We start from the raw sequence: 26,705 nt of genomic DNA on the forward strand, positions 1-26,705 counted from the left end.
GGCCAGTGTCATTCTTGAATTTATCACCTCCTTTGAAATAATCCTGCTTGGGGAAGGGGTGGGTGTCGTTGGCAGATAAGGTCTGGCTGAGGGAATTCACCCGTGAGGTCAGGCGTGTGACCTGTCAGTTACTCTTACTGAGGTTTGAGGTGACATTCTCAGTTGTCTCAACAGGCAGTGTGGTCAGGGTGATCTTCTTTTGTCTTCTCCATTCCTGATGCCATTTATTTCTGTCTGGTCACAATTTGACTTCTCACGGTCCAGTCGATCCGAAACACATAACCCCAGCCAGTCCTGGAATGTCGTTCTAAATACAGATGTCCTCCTAGAAATCATGGCTGTTGGAGACAGTGACTGTGTGCCAAGTTTCCAACCTTTTTACTGGGAGGGGGTGTTTCTTTCTTGTTTGGTCACGTTAGAGTCATGTGGAAGGTGCTCCTGTCCTTGCCCAGACAGCCCATGGCCTTGAGGACTGTCAGTGCAACCAGCTTCTAGATCAAGGGCCAGCACACCATAGCCATCTGTTCTAAATCAGTTCATTCATTTGGTGTCTGTGATGGCTTCAAAGCTCAAAGGCAGAGCCAGATACTTGGATAGAGACCTTATGGCCCAGGAGGCTGAAAATATTGACCATCGGGTGCTTTCAGAAAGTGTGCTGAGGTCCCCGCCAGGTAGCTCAGGTGGCTAGAGCATTGTCTTGTTACAACAAGGTCTCCGATCAAGGCGCATGTAAGAAACAACCAATGAATGCATAAACGAGTGGAACAACAAATCAATGTTTCTTCTTTCTTTCTCTCTCAACTCAATAAAAAGAGAAAGTGTGCAGGCTCGAACTAGTTGACAGCAGTATGAGCCCACAGGGAGGTGTTAGTTGCTCACAGTGTTTGTGGGTGCTGGGTCATGAGGGTCTGGAGCAGCTTTCTTAGGGGGCAGCGCCCTGGGGCTCTTACAGGTAAAGAATGTGTGCATCTGGGGGTGAGAGGCGTTCACTGGAGCACGGTCCCAGGAGGACAGGGCTCCAGGGCTGTGCGGTGTGGAGGCACAGAGCAGACTGAACCCCAGGCGAGGGGACTGTAGGATACCCCTCGGCATCTGGGTTTAGGTACAGGCATCATTAGCCTGGACAACCCGCAGCCAGCATTGATGGGCAGAGGTGCTCTTTCCACTGTGAACTTCTTTTCACCATCCCCCCCCACCCCCACGCAACTCTCGATACCCCTCAGTGAGTCCAAGAGGAGAGTCTCAGCCTCTGGAGGGCAAGCCTAGTGTCCTGGGCACAGGGAGGCAGGTTTCAGCCCTGCCCAAGACACTGTTGTGTGATAACTGGGGTAGGTGGGACTCTGGAGCAGGTATGCTGGTAGGGCTTGAAGGCTGGAAGCTGGAAAGAGGGTTTTTCTCTGGGAAGTGGAGGTGAGACACGGCAGGTGTAGGAGTTGAGTAGGGCAATGTGGGAGGGTCAGCACAAAGGTGTGCACAGCACGTGAGCAGGGCAGGTGTGGGAAGGTAAGATGTGGGTAGGTGGTGTGGAAAGTGAGCATGCAGGTGTGTAGGTAGGTGCATGGGATGCAGTGCAGAAGGGCACCTGACGGTCTCCTGTTCCCATAGATGTCACATACCAAGCCGTACATCCGGAAGAAGGCTGTGCTGATCATGTACAAGGTGTTCCTGAAGTACCCCGAGTCGCTTCGTCCCGCCTTCCCCCGCCTCAAAGAGAAGCTGGAGGACCCTGACCCTGGTTTGTTAATTTGAGTTAAGATGGGGATAATGCTGGGCTGCATGGCTCCACCAGCATCTAGAACCTGGTGGAGGGTATTGTGAGGAAGGTGTTAAGGGCACTAGATCCTGGGACCCCTGCTCTACAGACTGCCCCCTTCCTTGCATGTCTTTACTTTCTGGCACCACAAGAGGTAGATTCTGCCCTGGGGTCTGCCATTTCTCTAAGCAGCCCTGGTCTTACTTACTGGTGCAGGATTTGGAAACCGAGATTGGGGCACTAGATGTGCTAATGCTGCTGGGTCATCGCTCTTCTAGGTCCTCAGTACACACTCGCACCCTGAGAGGGGTCTGTCTGTCTGTCTGCATATTAGCAGTCACAAGTTTATTCCGAAGCTTCAACTCCTTTCCCACCCACGGGGCTCATTCTGACCCTCCTTACAGCACTCCTTTCTCTAGTGTGGAAACCTGGGCTGAGCAGGTGTACACTGGCTTCTCTAAATCTACTGCAAGTTTCTGTGTGTCTCGGGAAATCCACTGTGGGTCACAGAGAATTACAGGGTGCAGAAAGTTCTGGCTGGAGAAATAACAGCCAAGGCAGCAGATGTGGTGGGCTAGGGGCGGGAGTGGTTGCCACCCCGGGTGGAGGGGAGTGCAGTCACTTCACGTGGTGGGTATCTCCCTCCTGGGGCTGCTTTGATCCTGCAGGGACCTGCCTCATGGCCTTGGGCCCTCTTCTCTGGTGAGGTGGACATGGGCAGTGGGAGGAACTGGAGTCATGAAGCCATCTCCGGGGAGTGATGGTGGGCAGGGCCCCAGAGGGTTGGGGGTTTGAGTTGTGCCCCCAGGTAATGGGTATAGCACCAGGTACAAGCAGGGGCCCTGCACACAGAACAGCCAGCCTGCTGAGGGCCCCCCTTATTGATGAGTACACATCTGATTTCATAGGTGTCCAGTCGGCAGCAGTCAATGTCATCTGTGAGCTGGCCAGGCGCAACCCCAAAAACTACCTTTCCTTGGCTCCACTATTCTTCAAGCTGATGACCTCCTCGACCAACAACTGGGTCCTCATTAAAATCATCAAACTGGCAAGTGTCCCCAACCTGTTTTCTCCTCCTTTTCATGTATGGAAAGGCCATGGGGGAATCTTGGGAGTTCTCAGTGCTGGGAGGTGGTGGGGGTTGGAGTTGGTTGGCATGGTCTTGTGGAATCCCATATGTGCCGTCCTGCTCCTGCTGTCTGTGACCTGGGCCCCTTGTTCCCTAGTTTGGTGCTCTGACCCCCTTGGAGCCAAGGTTGGGCAAGAAGCTGATCGAGCCTCTCACTAACCTGATTCACAGGTGAGCCTTGGGGCCCTGTCTGTCTCTAGTGCCCCCATATACACGGACACATGCACGTGCGCCCACCACACATTCCCATCCTGGGCACACCCGCCATGGGCAGGCCTGTGCTCCCTGGGAGGCCACTTGTGTACGGGAGGGGTGAGCCCAAGGAAAGTTTCTTGGGATAGAGAAGCAAACACACGCATTGTGGCTTTGCTGCAGATGAGAAGCTGTGCCTTGGTACCTGCTGGCCCTCCTGGGATACGGGGTGGGCTGGCTTTTCTCATTCAGTTTTTGAAACAGTACAAACAAAGTAAAAGGAAGAAAGGCACCCAGTGGACCTTGGCTGTCCCGGTGAACTCCTTAGACTGTGTTGTGATTAGTTCTGGGAGGTTCTAAGAGTTGACATGCCACTTAAGATGCCTCCAGTTGACTCGTGGGTGCTGAGTGGCAAGTGGTTTAGTAGATCTGCTCCCAGAGTCCCCTGGTGGCACAAATGTGGACAGCAGGAAGAACTGAAGCCATGAGGCCATCTTCTCTAGGGAGCGATGGTGGTCAGGGCCCCAAGGGGTTGGGGATTGAGCTGTGCCCGCAGGTGATGGGTGCAGCACCAGGCACTAGGAGGGGCCCTGCACATGAAGTAGCCAGCATGATGAGGACCCCTTTTATTAACCAGGACAACCTCCCACCCCTTATTGATGAGGACCCCTGACCTCCCAGGGGTCCAGTTTGTGGCTGTCAGGGTCCCCATGCTCATCAGAGCCACATACTCCCCCACGTAAGATCCAGGCCTTGTACAGGTTTCCAATGTGCCCTGATCTTCAAGCTCCTGGCTCATAGACCAATTAGATGTTACAAGAGTGTTAGGGTACAACAGGTGTCTGGGCTTGGGACATTTTGGGCTTCATGTAAGTAACCAGTCACAGAGTTCACACTGTAGCTGTGGTTTTCAGAGATTGACAAGAGGCTGTTGGTCGTGTGACCAGGAACGCGGCCTGGCTCTCTGACTGCCTCTGCTCTCTGGAATATGCAGCCTCCATACTCTGGGGTTTGAGTGATTGGGCTCGAGAGCATTCCCACTTTGGTTGTCAGCCTGTGCTGTGCATCCCATGATCCCTAGGTGCCCTGCGGGTGGTATTAGGGCCAGACTTCTGTGATCTGCCTGCCCGTGTGTGGCCATGTCAGGCCCCCCAGTGGAATAGAACCAGGCAGTATTGTTTGGCGCTGGTGGAATCATCTTTCTGCTGCCAAAGCAAGTGGAGAACTTGGCTTTTCCTCCTGGGTGTCGCATGATTGAAAGGGTGAGGGAATAGGCTCCTAAGGAGGGCGTGTTTCAGGCCGCCTGTGGTGAGCAGACGGGCTGCTCTTGCCCTTCAGAGCATTCTGAGGACTCAGGTGAGAGAGTGGCCTCTGGGCCTCGCTGACCGGGCAGAGATACCGGGTGCCAGGAACACGAACAGGGGTCAGGATGCTGACCCTAGCCTTAGGTCCATCTTAGGTCAGGGGAATGGGGTTCTGGGTCAGAGGGTGGGGGCATCCCCAATGTGGCTTTCAGATAAGTGGCACAGACCTGTTGCTCACATGGCTGAATTTTTTCAGACACAGTGCACTCGGGTTTTCCAGTGTTTCGCAGAGCAGCACAGCCCAGTTCTCATGTCTTTTTCCTTCCCCAGCACGTCTGCCATGTCCCTTCTCTACGAATGTGTGAACACTGTCATTGCAGGTGAGCAGCAGTTACCTGGTTCTAAAGCAGGTGGCTGTCATGAGTGGGAGGCCCTCCCCCACTTCCACCCTGGTGGAGGATCTCAGGTGGGGACAGGAGGGTACTCATCCCAGTGGCAGGCCTGTGACAGGCTGGTCCTTGATGGCTGTTCCCAGGCCCTGCCAGTGTGGTGCAAGGTCACCTGGAGTCAGGTTCCCAGCCTTCTCCACCCGATGCCCACCTGCTCTCAGTGCTGGATGTCTATTTCCATCTCTGAGCCACTCTCAGCCCTGTGGGAAGTGTCACAGCCAGAGACCACTGCCCTCGCTGGCTCCAGTGTCAGACCCCACTCTCTATCCATGACACCTGCCAGCAGGCCCTTGTTTTCCCTACGTATGTTAAAGCAGGCTATTCCCTTGTAGTCATTTAGGTGTGGGAATCCCCAGCACAGACTAATGCGATACAATCATAGGTGCTCCTCAGAAGGTCTCCCAAGAGGCCTTTCTTGGGGTCAGGACTTGGCCCAGGGCCATGTGGAATGCTGCTAATGCACGTCCACACCATTGAGGAGTTGTCGTATCTCTGCTCAATGTGTCTGATGGAATTCCAGTTGTTGCTTCTGGGTCTGACTGGCTGTCTTCTGGTTTGCCATCTGGGCCATGTGTCCCTGCAGCTGGGTATCTTACAGACTAGCAGTGAGAGCTGGAGGCTGAAGGGGCTTAGCTTCTCACTGCCTGCCTGTCCCTGCTTGTCCCCAACCCCATCCCTGGCCAAAGCTGTTGGGAGGCAGTTTCATAGTCCCTCATCACGGACTCATGGGTGGCCTTAAATCCAGGGAAGCTGGAAGCTGACCCGGGGCCTGTGCTCCATGCCTGTAGTTGCATGGCCTGGGCCATGAGTGTCCCTAAGCATTGATGGCAGTACAGGAGAGAAAGAGTGGGCATTTGGCTCAGGCCAGTGCCTGGAAGTGGTAACCACAGACCCCAGAGAATAGGATTCTACTTTTGGAAAGCTGATGGGGAGGACTGCAGCACGGCAGGATCAGAGGTTGCCCTGGAGGTGGGTGGAGAAATTGGGGATGTAGCAGAGGACCGTGGGCCTGGATGAGCTGTCCAGGGGCTGGCACATTGCAGGGACAGCGGGTCTCAGGTGATTGTGCTGAGTGCTAGGCAGGACAGTGTAGCCTGAGTTCTTTGGAACTGCCCTGGACAGAGACACCTGGTACCCTTGGGACTTTGATCTGCTCTCTTGTCCATAGAGACAGCACCCCAAGTTCTCACTGGGGACTGGCTGGTCATGCAGGCACCTCTGCCCAGCACATACAAGATTGCAGACTCCATGAGAAGAGTAGGTCAGTGTACACTATGTGTTTGCACAGTTTAGGGACAGGGAGCCCCCGTCATCAGTTCAGCTCCCAGGTTCTTTTATTGAGGGCCAGCCTTCCCAGGGAGAGTGGTCAGGCTGCTGTGTTAACCCTTTCCTGCACCAACATCAGCTGGGCCAGGCAGTTCCCAGTGTGGTGGTATTTCCGTCTTGGATCCCTTCCACCGCGCACACACTGGACATGTTGAGTGGACATCTTTGTAACTCAAGGTTATTGTTTCAGTTCTCATCTCCCTGTCCTCCGGCATGCCTAACCACAGTGCCAGCATACAGGTATGTCCTGGGCCAGACACGGCACAGGGTCCAGAGGCTCTGCCGCTGGCTGGGTCTCTTCACCCCTCAGTGTCTCTGCTCTGCAATCCTCTGGCCCTTGTAACCTTATAGATGCCGGCCCACTCCTCATATGCCCCCATCAGTCATGCCTGGTGCCCTCCACCCTGCTCTATGCCCGGGAGGGAGGAAACCCATGGCTCTGCTGCATCTGTTAGACTGCCTTGGCACAGCTCTGAGTCCAGCAGCTCCCGCCTTCCCCTGCAGTCACCTGAGCGTGTGTCTGTGTCTCGTTCCCTGTACAGAGCTCCCCGCCATCTTGGATTTTCATCCTCTTTGTCTGTGACCCCTGTAAATGCTGTGTCCACCCTGGACCCCCATGGGCTCCCTGAGTGGCCTGGGAATTGTTGGAATTATCACTATCATTTAGGGGGGTTGTGTTTATTTTTATTACTCAAGTAACGTAAGTAGGTCCCCAGATCTCAGCCTGTCCCCAGAAGACACTGCCATGCTGTCTTAGGTTCTCACACATGTTGGCACCCCCGGAAAGCTCTAGGTTGTCTTGTGAATGTTACTGTGGGTGCTTCCCATGCATCACAACAGGTTGTCTACTGTCTGTCTGTCCTCAGTGGAATTTGGAGACAGCCCTCCTGAGCACTGAGTGTTCCACAGTGTGGAGGCCCTGGTGTGCACAGGTCCCCCTCATTCATGGGAGCATGGGGCAGGCCAGGGTCACTGCGTTCACCACTGCTTCAAGAGGTGTAACCAGTGTCATCTCCTCATTTACAGCTCTGTGTTCAGAAGTTAAGGATATTAATAGAAGACTCCGACCAAAACTGTAAGTCACTCCACTCCATAGAGCCGTGCACACGTTCCTACTGAGGTGCATGGGACTTTTTCGTCAGCGATTAGATAGGGTAGCTCAAGGCTTCTCGGTGTCTTTCCCGATGGGCATAGGGCGGCCCTGCTAGTCTTGTGTGCCTGCGCGCACTCTTCTGTTGGAAATGCGCTTTGTTGAGAGGTTCCAGCCAGTGAGCCACCTGGTGCCGGGCTGTAGTGGCCCAGGGCTTTTAAGGCCTGGGTGTATTGACTACTTACTTTCAATCCTGATTTTTTTTTTTTTTAATTTTTAAAGATTTTATTACCTTTTTTAAAAAGATTTTTATGTATTTTTAGAGAGGGAAACGGAGAAAGAGAGGGAGAGAAATGTCCATGTGTGGTTTCCTCGCCCTACGGGGGACCTGGCCCACAACCCAGGCATGTGCCCTAGACTGGGACTCGAACAGGCAGTCTTTGGTTCTCAGGCCAGACTCAGTCCACTGAGCCACACCAAGCAGGGCCAGATTTTTTTAGAGCAGGGCTAGCCCGTAAGTCTTCATCTGTGCAGTCACATAGTCTGTGCTATTGTAGCTTGAAAGTAGACCAATCGATGCATAAGTGATAGGCATGGCTGTGTACCAGTTCTACTTCATATACAGAACAGGCTTCAGACTGGACGTGGCCTAAACAGGACCTGCAGCTCACCACCCCTGTTTAGATGATCTTATACTGGGGCTGCCCTGGGGACAGACAGTGACCCCTGGTGTGTGTGAGGTCCTTCAGGGGCCTTTGGAGCCTGGGACTTCTCTGTCAGCTCTCCTCGTGTGGACCAGGCAAGTAGGTGGGTGTCATGTTCATTTCCACACAGAAAGTGTTGGTGACCACATTGGATGACAGCAGAGGTTAATGGTACCAAGTGGGTGGGGAGGCCTGCCTTCTTGCTGTCCTGTCCTGAGTTCTGGCTCTTCCACTGTACCCTTCAGAACACCCTTGGAGTCTACAGTGCCACCCAGGACGAAGGCCAGCAGTGACACATTGCTGGGGTACCTCAGTGGTCAAGGCCAGGTTGTCTGCCAGTTCGGCCTCTGTTGGGCCCTAAGCCTTTTGTAATGTATCTGAGTTGAACCATGTCTCACTGTCTCCTCAGTGAAGTACCTGGGGCTGTTGGCCATGTCCAAGATCCTGAGGACGCACCCCAAATCTGTGCAGGCCCACAAAGACCTTGTTCTGCAGTGTCTGGATGACAAGGACGAGTCCATCCGGCTGCGGGCCCTCGATCTCCTGTATGGAATGGTGTGTGCCCCTTCTGCGTCGTGCTTGTCACTGCTCCCTGCCCCCTTGATTGGACCCTCTCTCATCAGGCCTTCCCATAGGTGTCCAAAAAGAACCTGATGGAGATTGTCAAGAAGCTGATGACCCACGTGGACAAGGCTGAGGGCACGACCTACCGGGATGAGCTGCTTACAAAGATCATTGACATCTGTAGCCAGTCCAACTACCAACATATCACCAACTTTGAGTGGTGCGTCCCTACACATAGCCCAGGGGACACAGGGACCAGCTTCATGATGGGCATGTCTCAGTGGCTCCCTCCCACAGGTACATCAGCATCCTGGTGGAGCTGACGAGGCTGGAAGGCACCCGCCATGGACACCTCATTGCTGCGCAGATGCTGGACGTGGCCATCCGAGTAAAGGCCATCCGCAGGTTCGCTGTGTCGCAGATGTCTGTGCTGCTGGACAGCGCTCACCTTGTGGCCAGTAGCACCCAGCGCAATGGGATCTGTGAAGTCCTCTATGCTGCTGCCTGGATCTGCGGGGAGTTCTCTGAGTGAGTGGGCTCGGAGGGGCTCCTGGGGCCTGTGCTCCCAAGGGAAAGGACGAGGGAACGTGCTTGGCAGACCTGTGCCCTCCCTGGCACCTGCCATACCAAGGCTATTCTGCAAACCCGGTTTCCTCATCACAGAGCACTCTGGCTCTTGGGTGGCAGCACCTCTGCTGCTTTCTCATTGGGAAAAGGTCTCTGTAAGTCCTGTGACCCACATGTACCACCCGTTCTCACAGGTATAGGGTCTTTTCCCAGATTTCCTTCCTGTCCTTGTTCATTATAAGCTGTTTATGGCCAGATTCTTGCTAAACAGTGCCCTTCCTTTTTTTTTCTTAACTCTTTTTCATTCAGCTATTCTGTGATTGCCACATTGTTGTCATGTTTTTTCCCCTTAAATTCCCTCCTTCAGCCCCTGATGCTGTATGGGGTTGTCAGTGGCTCATCCCTTTAGCTGAGTGCATGACCCCTCTTCTTGGTTCACTTGGCCTTCCTTCCTTCAGGCACCTACAGGAGCCCCAACAGACTCTGGAGGCTATGCTGCGGCCCAAGGTTACTACCCTGCCTGGCCACATCCAGGCTGTGTATGTGCAGAATGTGGTGAAGCTGTATGCGTCCATCCTGCAGCAGAAGGAGCGGGACTCAGATGCTGAGGCAGCCCAGGAGCTCACCCAGTTCATGGTGGAACGGCTGCCCCAGTTTGTGCAGAGTGCAGATCTGGAGGTCCAGGAGCGGGTATGCACCAACTGGTGGAACCTCTGGGGCGGGGTGTGGGTGAGGAGTGCACAGGTGAAGCCCAGCGAGGGCAGTGAGGAGTTGTGGACAAATAGCCGATTTAAGAGTGTGATCATCAGGCGTGGGGTTGTGGGCTGTACTCCTGAAGCCTGAGTCTGAGTGCACAGTGCTGCTGGTCACAGCCTCTTTGGGGCAGTTGTCTAGGGGGATGGTACTTTCTTTTCATGACCCCCGCATCTTGCTTGTGGGCCTGTTTTTGTCTCTCGCTTCCCTCTGCTGAAGGAGTTGGGAGCCAGGGCTAGTTCTTTCTGGCTCGATCCTTCCACAGCCAAAGGCTTTTTGTGGAGCCTTGCAGATGTTCCCTGCAGGGCTCCAGCCAAAATCGGTGGGGTGTCCCTTCCCTGGGCTGGGCATTGACATGGTCTAAGTGATGTCTTGCAGTTGCCAGGTGGCCTTCAGAATCCTGTGGTCCTTAACTCATTTATCACTCCTCCATGGCCCCCACAGGCATCCTGCATCTTGCAACTGGTTAAGCACATCCAGAAGCTTCAGGCCAAGGAGGTGCCAGTAGCAGAAGAAGTGAGTGCTCTCTTTGCTGGAGAGCTGAACCCAGTGGCTCCCAAGGCCCAGAAGAAGGTTCCAGTCCCCGAAGGGTGAGCCATACAGCCCATTGGAGGACACAGAGCCAGGGCCAGGGTTCGTGGCCCCAAGGGAGGCAGTGGGAGCAATAGTCCACCCTCGACCTGAGTATGGGAAGGAGGAAGGGCCTCTTGTGCCTGAGCCCACCATGGGCTGGATGGACCCCCATCACACAGACATACTGGGTGCTCAACAGTTCTTGTGGGATCCTTTTGACCCCATCCTTGGTGCCATTCTCAGGAAGTGGGTCTGCTGGCAGCTCTCACCTACAAACCTTGGGAGCAATGTGAGCCTGCATGGGGGCCCTAGAATATGGGAAGGGCCATGAGGGGTAGGCCAGACTGCAGGGACCCCTGGAATTTGCCTCATCTTCTGTGGCCCTTGCCTTAAGGGTTCCAGTATTGGGCACACAGGCTGCAGCCAGTGTGTGACCTCGTTGTGCCTTGCAGCCTGGATCTGGACGCCTGGATCAACGAGCCACCCTCAGATAGCGAATCTGAAGATGAGATGCCCAAGGCCATCTTCCATGATGAGGAGCAGCGCCACGCCAAGCAGCAGCCCCCCAAGGCTGATGAGGAGGAGCTAGCCCGGGTGAGCGCCACAGCTCCCGGGCAGCTGGTCCATTCAGAGTAGGTTGTGGCCCCTGAGCTCATGGAAGCTGTGCCTGGTCCTGCTGGATCCAGGCAGTGTCCCACTGACCTCCGTGAAGTGCCGAGTTAGCCCTTGACACCAGAGTTGAGTTTTGTTGAAATGAGAAGCTTCTCTTGACCCCAGAATTCCCTAGAGAGACCCATGGGGGCCTGATCTGGTGCCCAGCACCCTGTAAATACACTCCACACTTCTGTCAGCTCCATGGCCTCCCAAAGCCAGGACTCTGTAACAGCATGTAGGGTTCACACCGTGCAGGGAAGTACAAAGCTGCTGTATTCCCCTGGCTTCCCACCCAACCATGTCTGGCTCCTGTCTTTCTGAAGTTGGGCATATCATCCCTCACCCCAAGAGCTTCTCCACTGCATTGCTGGACTGTCCTGGATCTTTCAGGCGAAGCCTTTGGGTAGTGTGAACTGGCTTTTGTCTTGGCTGTGCCCTGGAATTGAGGGGCCTCCTCACTTGAGACCCCATCCTTGAAGTGGAGATGGTGGTCCCCACCTCCTGTGATTATTGCCACCTTCCGCCTGTCCCCACACTTGCCATTTCCCACTGCCCACCTCAGTATTCCTGCCAGTCAAATGCCCATAGTGAAAATACTGAGAAGCCCTACCTTCCACTTGGGGCTGAGAGCGTGGAGGTGGCCCACACCTGGGAAGGAATGAGGGCTTATACTCCACATGTTCACTGACCTTGAATTTTGTCCCCGCAGCGTCGAGAAGCCCGGAAGCAGGAGCAGGCCAACAACCCCTTCTACATCAAAAGCTCCCCATCCCCCCAAAAGGTGAGGCCTGCCCAGAACATCCCCCAGGAATACCCTACCGGCCTTGTGGGATCCAGCCCATTCTCAGTTGGACCAGGAGCCATCATCTGCAGGGCAGCGATGGGCTGTCTTCATAGATCCACGTGGCAGGGCTGAGGACATTTCCAAACACGGGGGCCTGGGAGAAAGCCAGTCACACACATGGTATTGGAGGTCAGGCTACTCTGACCTACAGGCAGAGAAGCTACAGAGGTGCCACCTCAAGGCAGGAGGGGACTGCACATGGGAGAACGCTCCGCCTGGCAAGAACATTCTACATCTTGGTTTGGGGTGGTGTCCCCTGCCGTCATTGGTGGTAGCCTTCACCCAGTGGGCCCCCAGTGTAGGCTGCGCTGGGCATCCCACAGGAGATACAGCGGGCACTCGAGTGCTTCCCTTCTTGGGATGATGGGTCCCTTGGTAACTCTGCTTGGCCTCCTGAGGGACCCACAGACCCTTTCCCACTGGGCATTGTGACGTCTTCCTTTTTGACCTGCCGTCAGGAACACATCTGCCATCTCACTGAGGTTCCTCACCTACTTTTCTTTTCTGACTTGGAAAGAAAGACTTCAGTGGGGGAACTTCATGGACGTTTTGTGGCTGACCTACGCTTGTTCCCACTGGAGGCTGTCTCCCGGGAGGGCCCTTTGCTTCCCTGTGTTGTCAGCATGCCTTTCACTGGGAGTGTCCCATCTTCAGGTGCCAGTGTCCATCCTGCTCAGTAATGTTCTGCCGTTTGCTTCTTTAGCGGTACCAGGATGCTCCAGGTGTGGAACACATCCCTGTGGTGCAGATCGACCTCTCAGTGCCCCTAAAGGTGCCAGGCAAGTGTCTGCAGTTTAGGGACAGGGAGCCCCCCTGGTGATGGGTGGCGGGGAGACCTAGAGTCCACTTCCTGACTGTCATTCAGAAAGTCCTTACCCTTGTCTAAGTGGCTCAAGGGACAGTGCCCATGTGTCCCTTCATTCTCTAGTGCAGATGGGATCTGGATTGCTCTCCCCCCGAGCCCCAGGCTGCCTGCACATGGCCCTGGGGCCAGAGTCAGGTAGGGCTGAGTGCCGCCTCCGTGCCTGCAGGGCTTCCCACATCAGAGCAGTACGTGAAGCTGGAGGAGGAACGGCGGCACCAGCAGAGGCTTGAGAAGGACAGGCGGAAGAAAAAGAGGAAGGAGAAGAAGGGCAAGCCACGGCGCCATAGCTCACTGCACACAGAGAGCGACGAGGACATCGCCCCAGCCCAGCAGGTGGACATTATCACTGAGGAGATGCCTGAGGTCAGTCTTTGTGCCCTACACGGCTCCCTACCATCTCTGTGACCCAGCTGGTAACATGGCCACACTTGAGTGGGATTTGTCATTGCCTCTCTCTCTCTGGCCTGGGAAGGCTGAAAGCCATTGCTGCCCTCTGACCAAGGCTGCGGGCCAGGAACGTTAATGTGTGAGAGCATGTGTGTGTCATCCCTTCCCCTCCCCATCCTGCACTTCCACTCTCCTTCCCGTGGCCTGGAAGTGCGGGCACATCCTGACCTTTCAAGCTGATCAGGCACACTCATGGGTGTGGACCTGGGCATTCATTTCTGAGAAGGGAGTTCGGGGGGCTCTGTTAGGCTCAAGCTCAGGGTCTCACAGGCTGGACAAACTGGACACCAAGTCCCTTTCTTCCCTCAGAATGCTCTGCCCAGTGATGAGGATGACAAAGACCCCAATGACCCTTACAGAGCCCTGGACATCGACTTGGACAAGTGAGTGCGGGGCTGGGGCCGGGGAGCTGCCCTACAGGGCTAGACTCGGGCCTAGGCTTTCCCGGTGTTTCCGTTCCTCACTGTCCCCCTTCGTCCTTCGCCTTTTTTAATACAACCTGGGTGGACAAAAGGGGAGGCAGAGGGTTCATCCTCCAGGCCTCGACACAGGCCACGAGTATGCTTGGTGGCAGGTGTCAAGTGTGGGAGGACAGGCCTGGCTCCTCCTGTGACCTCCCCTCCACCCCGGCACCTCCAGACCCTTAGCTGACAGCGAGAAGCTTCCTGTTCAGAAACATAGAAATGCTGACACCTCCAAGTCCCCTGAGAAAGAGGACATGCCTATCACAGAAAAGAAAAGCAAGAAACCCAAAAAGAAAGAGAAGAAGCACAAAGAAAAAGACCGGGAGAGAAGGAAGGAGAAAGAACGGAAGGTGAGGCTCACCTGCAGGTCTCGTCGTCCTCCCCCCTCTCCCTGGGGTGCAGATGGGTGGCAGAACAGGAGACAGGGCAGGCACCCCAGTGTTCAGCAGCACTGAGACTTGTCACAGCCTGTCATGATTTAGGGCAGGGGTGTCAAACTCATTTTCACCCGGGGCCACAACAGCCTCTTGGTTGCCTTCAAAGGGCCAAATGTAATTTTAGGACTGTATAAATATAACCACTCCTTAACAGTTAAGCGAGAGCTCGGTGCTGCCTCTGGGTAGAAACAAGTTGCCAGGCTGGATAAAACAAGGTGGGGGGGCTGTATTCGGCCCGTGGGCCTTGTGTTTGCCACCTGTCATTTAGAGGAAAGAGAATTCTTGTCAACCTTCACAGGTGGAACACCCAGCAATTTTGGTCATATGTGTGTTTACCTATATGGTCCTGCACCTGCTGGGGGCCACCCCGCAGGCTCCGCCCAGGATTTCCTTGGGCCCGCCCTGCTGCCTTGGCCCAGACCTGTCTTTCTGTGGTTTCAGGGTGAGGACTTAGATTTCTGGCTGTCCACCACACCACCACCTGCAGCTGCCCCAGCCCCGCCCACGGTAAGGCCCCAATGGGTGTGCTGTGCTAACCCCACAACATCCTCAGCTGGATGGGCGTGTTTCGTGGCCTTGGCAGAGCTGCCTTCCCAAGGAATGCAGGGGCACCCCCTCTAGGTACTTCCCACACCAGCCCTTCCCCTCTGTCACCCATCGGACCCTCCTGGCTACCGAGGCCTCGGTGGTGGGCCCTCACACAGACGAGCCAGGATTGTGCCGGCTCCCACTCCCTTGTCTTGCCCGAGCATTGGCCGTCTCAGTATGGGGGTGGTTGGGCATCTAGCCCTCAACACAGAGCCGAGCAGCAGCCTTGAGCAGTCACTTTGTGAAAGTCGACGAGGCCTGACAGCTCTGGGGTCTTTGCAGTGACCCTAGTCAGTGCCAGTTGGTTTCAAACCAGGCCTCCTCTCCCGTCTGTCGGCTATTCGCACTTCCTGGTGGCCACACACCTGTGTGCTTGGCAGACCATCTGACGTGTAAGACACCAGGTGGAGGAAGCCCAGGGCTTGTCACTTGTGGGGTATCCCAGCACAAGGGCAGATGAGGGCACAGGGGTGGAGGGTGCCTGTTCCAGGCCCTGGCTGTACCCTTCCCCGTTCCCCCATCTCCCCGAGCCTCCACCGATGGGTTCCCTGGAGGAAGAGCCAAGGGTGAATGCAGTCATTACCGCTCCTGAGGAAGAGTATGAGGAATCCAAGAGACAGGAACAAGATGAGGAAGAGGAGGAGCAAGACCCTGAGAAGGTGAGGATTCCTGCCTGGTCGTCCTCATGGGGGTGGGCCATGCACCCACACTGAGGGCTGTGGGGAGAGAGCCAGGTCCAGGGAGGAACATGGTCCCCTGCTGCCCAGATCCCTCCGGTGGGGGCTGGCAGCTTTCTGATGGTCTCTTGTCGCTGTGCTTGTGGGGCTCTGGTTCTCACGACAGCTTTACTGACTTACGGCTTATACCACAAGGCTCACCCTTTTAGAGTTCACTGGTTGGTAGCACATTCCCAGAGTTGTGCAGCCATCTAATTCTAGAAGATTTCATCATGCACCCCACCCCTACCCCCACCCCCCGCCACTGCCAAAAAAAAACTGTCTCCATCAGCAGTCAACCCCACCCCCACCCCCTGACAACCGCGAATCCACCTCCTGTCTCTGATTCGCGTGTTCTGGACGTAAATGGAACCAGACACTGTGTGTGTGGCCTTTTGTGTCTAGCGTCTCACTGAGCACCGTGTGTTCAAGGTCCGTCCACTTGTGAGTGTCAGTGCTTCCCTCCTTTTCATGGCTGGGTAGTGACAGTCCAGTGTGTGGACGGGTCCCCTTGTGTTCGCCCTTTCCTCTGTTGAAGTACTTTTGGGTTGTTTCCGCTTCTTGGCTGTTGTGAAGCCTGCTTCTGTGAACAGGTGTGTGCAGGTTTCTGTGTGGATTATATAGGTTTTCATCTCTCCGGTGTGTTCTGAGGAGTTTCTGATTTGCTGGATCACCGTGTGTGAATTATCATTCTTTCCCCCTTTGTGTTTTTACCCAAGTTGGCAGCAGCCGTCCCGCACTGAGTTCCCAGGTTCCCACCTCAGCCGGACTGGTCCATTCCCTGTGGGCCCGACCACCCTAATGTGTGGCCCTTACCTGGGTGCACTCAGTCCCTCTGTATTCAGCCACAGGACGTGTGGGGAGGGCATTGCCAGAGAAGTTTGGAGTTGACTCTAACTTCTCTGGTTTCAGAAACCTGCCAAGCATAAGAAAAAGAAGCATAAGAAAGAGGAGAAACCCAAAGACAAGAAGAAATCCAAAAAGAAGCCTCCTGTGAACGATGGGGTGGAGGAGCCCCTGGAGAATGGCGCACTCAATGAGGAGCCTCTCCCGGTGAGGGGTACTTCACTTGCCTCCCATTGGCCTTGGTCTAGACTCGGGGAGACTGAGCCAAGCCTAAGAGCCAGCTGTGGCAGGAGTGGGGCCTTAGTGGTGGGCTGGTGGCCTCTGGGGCTTCACCGTAGGTTTCAAGGGGAGGACGTCTTTCTGGCTATTCTGGTGTCAGAAGTCCCGTGGAGTAAACTTACATTATCTGAGGGACCCCTTGCCCAGCCCCCCACACTCTGACAGTATTTCAACCCAGGGCACTTGGCCGCATCAGACAGATGCGGCCGCTTTGTGAGCGGGCGCTCTGAGGCTCTGATGACCCAAAGCTAAATCATTTTTCTTTGTTCCCAGCCCATGTCCAGCTACTCCCTCTTGGCTGAGAATTCCTATGTTAAAATGGTGAGCTACGCACGTGTTGCAGGGGTGCTGGTGGGCGGCTTGGTATCCCTTTGTATGGAAGGGGGCGGTGGCTGCTCCATGGGGGTGTGAGAGGCCCTGACTAAGCATCCCCCATTGGCAGCCTCTCTGGGAAAGAACCCCACACACCACATGTACGACAGTAGGCCGACTCCCCATGAGCAAGGCCAGGGGCAGGTGGGTCGGCGGATAGCAGATTCTCGAGAAAGGGCAGGAATAATAGCTAAATACTGCAGAGAAAAGGGAGACAGGGTTTTCAAGGAGCACTGGGAGGCATTCATTTCTTCACATTTGCTGTGCTTGCAAAATGGGTGTTGTACTCCCTTGGGTCCCTGTGCTGGCTCAAAACGGGTCCTACGGGCCCCTACCACGACAGCTGACCCCGGCCTTGCTTTGTAGACGTATGATATCCAGGGCAGCCTGCAGAAAGACAGCCAGGTCACCGTGTTTATTGTACTGGAGAACCAGAGCAACAGCTTCCTGAAGAGCATGGAGCTCAATGTGCTGGACTCACTCAACACCAAACTGGCCCGGCCAGAGGGCTCCTCTGTCCACGATGGTGTCCCTGTGCCTTTCCAGCTGCCCCCAGGTGAGTGGTGGCTGACGTCCAGGCCTCATCGGAGCCTGGGCGTTCCCTTGGGTTTGAGCTCCTTCTTGTCACACCTCCTTCCTTCACTCCTAGGTGTGCCCACTTACCTGCTTTTTGGGGGCTGGCTGGGTCCCTCCTGGGCCTGCTTGGCACTGCTTCTCAGGCCAGCCTACCCCCTCTCCTTCCCTCCCTCCCTCTTTCTCTCTCCTCTCCCTCCCTCACCAGGCATCTCCAATGAAGCTCAGTTTGTGTTCACCATTCAGAGCATTGTCATGGCTCAGAAACTCAAGGGGACCCTGTCTTTTATTGCTAAGGTATGTAGGGCCTGAGGCAGCAGAGAGGCCTGCAACCCCCCAACTCCACTCCTCTGAGCACACCCAAAACCCAGGGCTGGTTGTCCAGAGAACAAGTGAGACCCTGGATGGGAGCTGCTCCCAGAACACCTGGATGCACCTGAGCTTGAAGGCCCTGCCCCATTCCCTAACCCTGCTTCCAAGCTCCAGGCTCCACTCCCACGCACCCTACTCCAGAGCTTTCAGGTCTGGTTCCTGCACCCCCCTCACCCTGTTCCCAAACTCACAGGCCTGTCCCACATCCCCACTCACTGCATGCCCAAGCTCAAGGTCTAGCCCCTCTTCCCACTCACCTTGTACCCTGCTCCTACAGAACGATGAAGGCTCCACTCATGAGAAGCTGGACTTCAAGTTGCACTTCAGCTGTACCTCATACTTGATCACGACTCCATGCTACAGGTGCACAAGTTCGCCTGCCTTCCCTTTCTACCCTTACCACCTGGGTTCTATGGGGACGCCACAGTGGGCCCACCCTGCTTTACTGCTGTGTGAGGTGCTCTGTGCAGTCATTGCAGAAAGATCTCTGACCTAAGGTGTGAAAGGACATGAGTATTGGGCGACCAGCTTGTAGGTAGTGCAGAAAGTCCAGCTTCTCTGCCATGTTGGCAGCTCAGGCCACATAACAACACAGGCCAAGGAGCTCAAACAGCAGATAGTGGTTCTCTCTCTCTCAGCTTTTGGGGGTTGGAATCCCAGATCAAGGTGTTGGCAGGGCTGGTTTCTCCTGAGGCACCTGTCCTTGGTGTATAGACGCTATCTCCTCTGTGTCCTCACATGGTCGTTCTTCTGTGTGTCCCTCAGTCCTGATCTCCTTTTATTAAGACCCAGTTATGTTGGATCAGGGCTCATCCTAGTGATTTCATTCTGATTGCTGCTTTAAAGACCCCCATCTCCCAATATAGTCACATTCTGAGGGCCTTGGGTTCAAGGCTTCAACATAGGAATTGGGGTGGTGGGGGAGGACGCAGAATTAAGCCTGTGACATGTCATATGGCCTTTGGAGACCTCCCAAGTTGCAGGCACACAGGATGGGTCCCACCCAGGGCTGGAGGCTTTGTCTGCCTTGATGCTGGGGAGCCTGCCTGTGTTCAGCCTCCCGTCCTTTGTCTTTCCCATAGCGACGCCTTTGCCAAGTTGCTGGAGTCTGGGGACCTAAGCATGAGTTCAGTCAAGGTTGATGGCATTAATATGTCCTTCCAGAACCTTCTGGCAAAGATCTGTTTTTACCACCATTTTTCTGGTAAGGGATTTGATGGGACTGGTTGGCAGCACAGCCTTTGCTCACACGTGGTTTTCCCTCTGCTGCCCTTGGGGCCACGTGGGCCTCACCCCTGCCTGCTTTGTTGCAGTTGTGGAGCGAGTGGACTCCTGCGCCTCCTTGTACAGCCGATCCATCCAGGGCCACCACGTCTGCCTGCTGGTGAAGAAGGTGAGCCACGTGAAGGCAGCCTTCGCGCCCCTTGCCTCTGTGCCCCTCACACCACCTTGTCTCCTCCCCCACAGCCCTCGCAGGTTCTCCTGTGTAGCACGTGGCTGAGTTCAGGCTGTGAGTGCTCTGCTGAGGTCCGCGGGGCCGCGTTTGTAAGAACCACTGGCCTTGTGTTTTCTCTCTGGTTTGGGCAGCAGGGCACTCATGGCCTCATCACACAAAGTGGGGAGGTCCCCCTGCACTCCTGCATTTCCTGGAACAGGTTGTAATTCATGTGTTTCTTCCTTACGTGCTTTGCATAATCTACCAGGGAAACCATCCAGGCCTCATGGTTTTCTTCTTGAGAGGTTTCCTTTTACCTATAAGTTCACTTTCTTTAATAGTCATAGTATTCTCAATTTCTCGATTTCCCCTCAGGTGAGTGTTGGTAGTGTGTGGTTTTCAAGGAACTGGTTTGTTTCACCGAAGTTACTGAATTGACATGGGCAGAGTCATTTGTGTTTCTCTTGTTCTCAGGATGTGTGTCAGTAACGATAACCTTCCTTCATTCCTGACGTTAGTTGTTTGTGTCTTCTCTCATTTTTCTTGGTTATCCTAGAGTTTATCAATTTTATTAATCTTTTGAAAGAATTACATAAAAATTTTGTGTGGACCCTAGCAGGTGTGGCTCAGTGGGTTGAGTACCAGCCTGCAAACCCAAACGTCACCGATTCAATTCCCAGTCAGGATACATGCCTGGGTTGCAGGCCAGGTCCCCAGTTGGGGGCATATGAAAGGCAACTGATCGAGGTTATCTTTCACATTATCAATGTTTTTCTCCCTCCTTTCCCCTCTCTCTAAAATTAAATGAAGTCTTTAAAAAAATTTTTGGGGTGGAACATGGACACATCGCCACCCCGTCAGTCCCTTGACCCTCACTGTTGGGTGAGCAGTCTGTGTCGCACTTGGAGACACCAAAGATGCCATCACATCATGTTACACTGTTTTCAATCCTCAGTGATGTTCAGGGGCCTGAAGAGCAGAGCGCCTGCTGTGCCCACCCACATTTACCATTTCTGTTCTTTCATTCCTAATGTTCACATCTTCTGGCTCCATCCTCTCTGTCTGAAGAACTTTATTTAACAGTTCTTTTAGGACAGGTCTGTTAGCTACAGAATCTCAGTTGTCCTTCATTGTTTGTCCTCCTCTTTGTTTGTTTTAAGATTTTTATTTATTTATTTTTAGAGAGAGAGGAAAAGAGGAGGGAGTGAAACAGCAATGTGTGGTTGCCTCTTGTATGCACCCCCACTGGGGACCTGGCATGTGCTCTGACTGCGAACCAAACCGGTGACCCTTTGGTTTTCAGGCTGGTACTCAATCCACCAAGCCACACCAGCTGGGGCTAGGTTATTCTTTATTTCATCATTCTTTGGGGCTACTTTGGCTCTATTTACAATTCTGGCTTTGATAGTCCTTTCTTAGTATAGTGCTCCTTGATTTACAGTGGGCTACATCCTGAAAAGCCCTCATAAATCGAAAATGCAGTTGATACACTTAACCCACCAAACATCAGAATTCACCCAGCCTGCCTTAAAGGTGTGCAGAACACAGGATCCAGAAAACACTAGCACCAATACAGCATGCTGTGGAGTGTGTGCTGTTCACCCTCGTGACCACCGGGCTGGCAGGAAGGAGCCCGGCATCACAGGGGAGGCTGTGCTGCACACCACTAGCCAGGAAAGGGTCCTGACCGGAAATTCAGAGTTCAGTTTCTACTACATGCAAACTGCTTACACATCATCTTAAAGTCCAAACATCGTAAGTCAGAGATGGCTGTACTTTAAAAATATGCCATTTCTACTTGGTGTGCATGGTTTCTGATGAGAAGTCGGCACTCCTCTGCACCTTTATTTATTCTTCATATAGGAAGTGCGGCTGTTTTTCTGGCTGTTCTCCAGGTTTTCCTTATCTTCGCTTTCCAGCAGTTTATGTTGTTTCTGGGCATCGGAGTCTTTGGGTTTGTTTGTTTGAAGTCTGGTGAATTTGGTGATTCTTTGCATGTATTTCTCTGCAAAGTTTGGGGAGTTTCAGGTATTATTAACTATTCTTTCGGCACTGCATTCTTGATCCTCTCCTGGGAGCCCGAAGAAGTGCACTCAGACCTTCTGTTTCTGTTCTCCCAAGTCTCGGAGGCTCTGCCCATCCCGTCCCGCCCCTTGTGCCGTCTGCTCAGACTGGAGGAGTCTTTCTAGTAACCTGCTGTCAAGTTCATTGGCCCCTTTCCTTTGTTGTGTCCATCCTGCCGGTGAGCCCATCCAGTGTGCTCATTTTGGTTATCCTATTTTGGGTTGTCAGTTTCCATTAGGGGTTTCTTTAAAGCTTCTGTTTCTTGGCTGAGATGATCTGTTTTCTCTTTGTTTCAAGAGTGTTGTGATTGCTTCTGGGAGATTCTCATAACAGCTGCTGCTCTGCCTTTGTCAGATCGGTCTGACATCTGCCTTGTATCAGCGTGGGTGTCTGCTGATGGTCTTTCCCAGGCAGCTGAGATGCCCTGGCCTTGTGTGCTGAGTAACTTGGGGCTGTATCCTGGACATTTTTAATATGCTGAGACTCTGGGTCTTGTTTTAATTATGGGAAGAATGTTAATACATAGGCTCTGGCTGCAGGATTCCTGCTTCCAGTGTCCCTCAGTTTTCACCGCCTTCGTTCTCCACAGTGTGGAGCTGCCTTGCGTGCCCCACATGCGCAGCCAGGACTGGGCAGCACTCTGTCCTCAGGGCTGGTGCGCTGGTCTGTGAGGGCAAAGGCCCCGGGTGCTCAGGTCCAGGCAGACCCTTGGTTCATGAACAGCCTTTCAGGTCACTTTCCCTGAGCTCCTTCCCAGAATCATTCAGACTCTGGGTGCGCTTCCTGGGGTTCCCAGCCATAAAGTGGTCACCCCGCTCTGTCAAGCTCTTCCCAGCCACTTGCGGGTTCTTCTGATTTGAGTCATGGGCCCCCAGCCGCCACTGCTGGCCTCAGTCCAGGTTCTATTTGCCATGTACCTGGGACCCCCCCCAACCTTGTTCTGATGTTGAAAGCAACCACACATCAGACAATATTTGGAAAAATCAAAATGACGGTACGCATAGTTGTGAGGCAAGACTTCCATGTAGTTTTCAACACACCTAGCAGTGTCTCTCTTCCTTCAGGGCGAGAAGTCTGTGTCCGTGGATGGCAAGTGCGGCGACGCCACTCTGCTTGGCAACCTGCTGGAGGAGGTGAAGGCAACGCTGGCAAAGTGCTGAGTATCACCGCTGAGGCCACTGCAGGGAGGACACGAAGGAGAGACAGATACCAAGCACTAGTTTCTCCACTGTCGCATGTACTTATCCAACCTGGCATTAATTAAGTCCACTGTCGTCACCGGTTAGACATTGAGGTCATGTGTCCACTGATTTCTCCTGTCATCTTTTTTACTTTGACTCTTCCGCCGCTCTGGGGAGAAACCCATTCCAGTCCCCACACCATCAGTGACTCCTGTAGCCAGGGCCAACTGCACACAGCTGCAGGAGCTACCCACGGAGTGAGTGTGACCACTGCCCAGGCCAGGACCTGTGGGCCCGGGTGATGAGTGTTCGGTGGACAACACGGGGTCGTGTCCTGCTTCTGTGAAGTCATCCAGTCCCACAAGTCCCCAAGTCCCCATATGGCACCTAGGGGTGTGAGAAATGGGCGGACTGCTCACCACAGTAACATTCCCCTTTACCCTCACAGCCACAGTCAGTTCTGTCTCCCCAGGACACGTGGTGGGAAAAGGGTCGTGTAGGCCATTGTCCATTGGATTCTGTGTCCCATTGCCATGATCATATGCCAGGTGGAGAATGGTGGTGAACACCAAGGCTCCCGTAGGGTGCTAGAGCAAGGGAGGGGATTCAGTCAGGACCCCTAACAGAGCAGAGGCTGGACCTTGTTGGTTTTCACGGTTTTCTGTTCAGTAGAATATGTCTTGGTTGACATTTGGGGTGAGTGATGGAGTGCTACAATTGTAGGTCCCCCCCTCTCGTCACTGAAGTTCCACAGGGTTTGTCCTTACATCATGCCCACAGCTGCTGGGAGGTCCCAGTCCTGAGCCCCATGGCCCCTGTGGTGAAGCACATGCGTCCCAGGGAGGCTGGGTCCCTTAATGTGTCTCATGGGCAGGCAAGGGCACTCCAGCCCACCCCAGATTTTCCTCAGAAATGATGGTCCTCAATGATGTTTTTACTTTCCTTTTGATGAAAACTGTCACTTTAGCATGTAATCTATTACAGAATCCTGTGCAGTGATTCTAGAATCTCAAAATTGTATGATGTGTTATATAAGAATTTGCTATCAACATTCCCGTGTAAAGGAGAGACATATCACGCTGCTGTCATGATTTTGTGTCAAGATGATCCAATAAACTTGCAAAACACGTTTACCTGTTGGGTCTTCTGCCAGTGGCAGTGCTACATCCTGGCCAGGGGCATTGCCCTGCAGCCCGAGGTGGGATGGTCACGGGGCCAATGTCTCTGGACATCCCTGAGCTACTTGGGGTCCGGTCAGGCGGGGGCTATGGGGCAACCCTTATGGAGGCTGCAGCATGCTGGGAAGCCCTGTCCCCCCACCTGCCCATTTCGCATCCTCTCAGGAGCTGACACAAGCCTCATGCCATCTAGGTCCCTGGACTCACGGAGTAAGTGATGGGTCCCTTAGTGTCTCATGGTGTTACCCATAGGGTAACACCAACACAGTGGCCATCACACCCCTTCCCTGGACCGCACTGCTACGGGGTTGAGTGGCGGGAGCAGGTACTGGAAGGAAGGCAATGCCCGTGTGTGCATTCACATGTCCACTGCCTTTTTTGACACTGCACGGACAGGGATAACTCAAACCGGATCAGTCTGAGTCAGTGGACAGAAAGCCCCAATCAGCTCCAACCTGAATTCCCAAGGGTGGGAGAGTGAAGACCATGGGCACAAACCAGCCCCACACTAAACCCCGCTTGGGGCCCCAGTGGGGAGAAAAGCCTGGGCAGGCCTGCCTTCCACCACTGTCCGCTGCCAGCAGGCTGTCCCCGTTAGTGGGTAGGAGTGGTTCCTGCAACACACCACCCCTTTGCTAGCCCCTCAGGCTGGAAAAGGCAAAGTCCAAGGTGGCAGAAACGACAGGGTGATCAGATCCTGTTGATCAGCTAGCCCTGCTCCCAGCGTGCACGCCTGTGAAAGGCGCTTTTGAACACATCCCATGAATCGGCTATATGTCAGTTTACCCAACTGTCACCTGAGTCTTATGCCATTTTGTCTAAACTTCGCAAATAAACAGTGGAACCTCCATAGGAAGCCAGCCCGGTGGGGTCCATCAGCACCCCTGTGACTCCCCCCCACCAAATACACATGCCCAGCCCCCTGTGAGAGCAAGAGGGAGCTGTAGAAAGAAGTCAGGGGAGTAGCAGCCAGGCTGAGAAAGGAGTGCCAGGCTCGGGACAGAGAGGCACAGGAGGTGCCGTGGGCAGCATTCCCAAAACTCCCTCCTCTTGGGAGCTACTGTCCAGCCTGAATCAACCCACGTGGAGTGATTTCAGAAGCAGTGCTGTAGGGTTCCTTGGGCTGAGGTTCAGCCCTATGTGACCTGGTGAGCTGAGCCCCAGGACATACAAGTCAAGCAGGCCTTGTTTGGCCAGACCGCGGTATCACTGAGCCACCAGAGGAATCCACTTGCTTCCAGGCTCATTTCCGGGTGGGCCTGCCCAGGTACACTCAGCCAAACCACCTGCAGTCAGATCGATGTGGGGACCCCTGAACCTTTTTTCCATGACCTAGATGTGCCTTGCCTGGGGACCCAGCCGGTTGCCTCACACGGTCCTCCCTGACCCACAGGGACTGCTCTGTGATGAGAAATGTCAGGGACATTTAATCATTATTCATATAGTTCTGAAATCCCACTTGGCCTCTGCTGTATATAGTCCATCCCTTACCTTCCTCCCAGCCCTGGCCCTGCCTGGGCTCTGATGGGGGTGCAGGGGCTTCGGAGAGCAAGGAGCCTGTTCCACAGGGTCAGGCTGGGACAGCCCAGCTGAGACCTGGCTCCATGTTGTGGCTGGGGCCGTTCAGTAGGCCGGCAGCCATCAGTGCCGCTCAGGCATGCGGGAGCATTTTTGAGGGTCAGGTTAGCCAGGTGATGGGATTCTAGACAGGTGAAGCTTGGCTTCAGAGAGACACAGGTGCCTCAGTACTTCTCTCCCCTCCCTGGCCTCCCTCTAACTGTATTTGCTAGGGAACTGTGCCTCTCTTCCCCGCTGGGACATGTGACAGGGTTGCAAACAGACCTTCAAGGATGAATTGGGAGGCCCAGCCTGTTTTCTTGTCCCCACCCAACTCCCACAATGGGCTGCAGAAGTTCCTGGGTGGGTCTGTGGTAAATAAGCTCCTGGGTTTTGATCTATGTCCTGGCTTGTACTGCCACCTGGGCCCCCTCCCCCAGCTCCCCATCCATGCAGATTCCTCTAGATGACTCACAAGGCTGGAGTGGTTTTGTGCATCCAAGCGGTGAGGAGGACATGTTCATGAAGCGATCATATGGATGTGGCTGCACAAGTGATGTCTGGCATGTCCCAGGTGCAGAGAACCCTGCCTGGCTGTGCCTGCCCTACCCGACATCCACATTCATCTGCCACCAGTGACCTGGAGGACCACACACCACCCTATTGTTTCCCCCCACCCCACCGCCAGGCCAGGGCTATGGAGAGGAGAGTGGGGCTCACCTTGTGCTGATGTTCTGTCTGAAAAACACAAGAGGGCCCCAGTTAGCCCCAAGTTTGGTGCCCAGGCAGTGCCTGTGGTCCCCCAGGGCACTCCACTGGGACACGTCCATTGTGGGGTATCCTTCTAGGTTCTGACCACAGGCCTGACACCCACTTGGGGCAGGAGTCAGACCAGACTCGTGGGGGAGGGACCCTTTAGTCAGGATGATTTGCCCACTTTGTGCCAGCTGAGCTCAGAGACCCTTGAGGGAAAGGGGCTGGGGCCCTGAGCACAGGGGCCAGGTCCTGCCTTCTGGTGGCTGTCCCTACAGATGCTCAACCTACTACTTCTGATAAAATTCACATTGGATTTGGGGTGGTGGTACTTACTTGTGCCAATTAGTTCTACAAAGACTCACTTGTAAAGGAGGAGACCCTGCACAACTGTCTTCCTCTGCACGATGACCTGCAGGGACACGTGGGTGTAGAGGCGGTGTGGCCCCAAGTTCAGAGAAGGGCTAGCCATGTACACCCCATCCTAACCAGGTCGTGAAAAGCAGGGATGAGGTGGAGGATAGGCCCCTTGGGAAGAGCCCTGGACCCCATGGACAACGGGGCCCTCAGCACATCGCCACTGCTGAGCCCTACTCGCAATTGCTGCAGGAAATGGTCTCTTATTGGAAGATTACTCGAAGCTCGTTAGGGAAATACCATGATTTCCCTAAAAAAG

General features: G+C 54.3%; 1 protein-coding gene across 2 annotated transcripts in view; it reads left to right on the plus strand.

Moving 5' to 3' along the window:
- The window catches only part of AP3D1 (adaptor related protein complex 3 subunit delta 1), a 41,896-nt gene extending 18,222 nt beyond the window's left edge, over positions 1–23,674 (plus strand). For both annotated transcript variants that reach the window (XM_045831029.1, XM_045831028.1), the window contains exons 6-32: positions 1,606–1,735; positions 2,662–2,801; positions 2,980–3,053; positions 4,709–4,758; positions 6,344–6,393; positions 7,180–7,228; positions 8,357–8,502; positions 8,583–8,731; positions 8,809–9,039; positions 9,537–9,768; positions 10,276–10,421; positions 10,857–10,998; positions 11,768–11,839; positions 12,606–12,681; positions 12,934–13,130; positions 13,524–13,597; positions 13,854–14,028; positions 14,557–14,622; positions 15,234–15,362; positions 16,332–16,472; positions 16,818–16,865; positions 17,283–17,472; positions 17,698–17,786; positions 18,139–18,224; positions 18,944–19,065; positions 19,175–19,254; positions 22,425–23,674. In XM_045831029.1, coding sequence (XP_045686985.1) covers positions 1,606–1,735; positions 2,662–2,801; positions 2,980–3,053; positions 4,709–4,758; positions 6,344–6,393; positions 7,180–7,228; positions 8,357–8,502; positions 8,583–8,731; positions 8,809–9,039; positions 9,537–9,768; positions 10,276–10,421; positions 10,857–10,998; positions 11,768–11,839; positions 12,606–12,681; positions 12,934–13,130; positions 13,524–13,597; positions 13,854–14,028; positions 14,557–14,622; positions 15,234–15,362; positions 16,332–16,472; positions 16,818–16,865; positions 17,283–17,472; positions 17,698–17,786; positions 18,139–18,224; positions 18,944–19,065; positions 19,175–19,254; positions 22,425–22,520 — 3,180 coding nt within the window. In that variant the 3' untranslated portion in view covers positions 22,521–23,674. The remainder of the gene's footprint in view (positions 1–1,605; positions 1,736–2,661; positions 2,802–2,979; positions 3,054–4,708; positions 4,759–6,343; positions 6,394–7,179; positions 7,229–8,356; positions 8,503–8,582; positions 8,732–8,808; positions 9,040–9,536; positions 9,769–10,275; positions 10,422–10,856; positions 10,999–11,767; positions 11,840–12,605; positions 12,682–12,933; positions 13,131–13,523; positions 13,598–13,853; positions 14,029–14,556; positions 14,623–15,233; positions 15,363–16,331; positions 16,473–16,817; positions 16,866–17,282; positions 17,473–17,697; positions 17,787–18,138; positions 18,225–18,943; positions 19,066–19,174; positions 19,255–22,424) is intronic.
- Positions 23,675–26,705: the final 3,031 nt, after the last annotated feature.

Source organism: Phyllostomus hastatus, unplaced genomic scaffold, assembly GCF_019186645.2.
Source record: "Phyllostomus hastatus isolate PE091 unplaced genomic scaffold, TTU_PhHast_1.1 phas_contig_159, whole genome shotgun sequence".
NCBI lineage: Eukaryota > Metazoa > Chordata > Mammalia > Chiroptera > Phyllostomidae > Phyllostomus > Phyllostomus hastatus.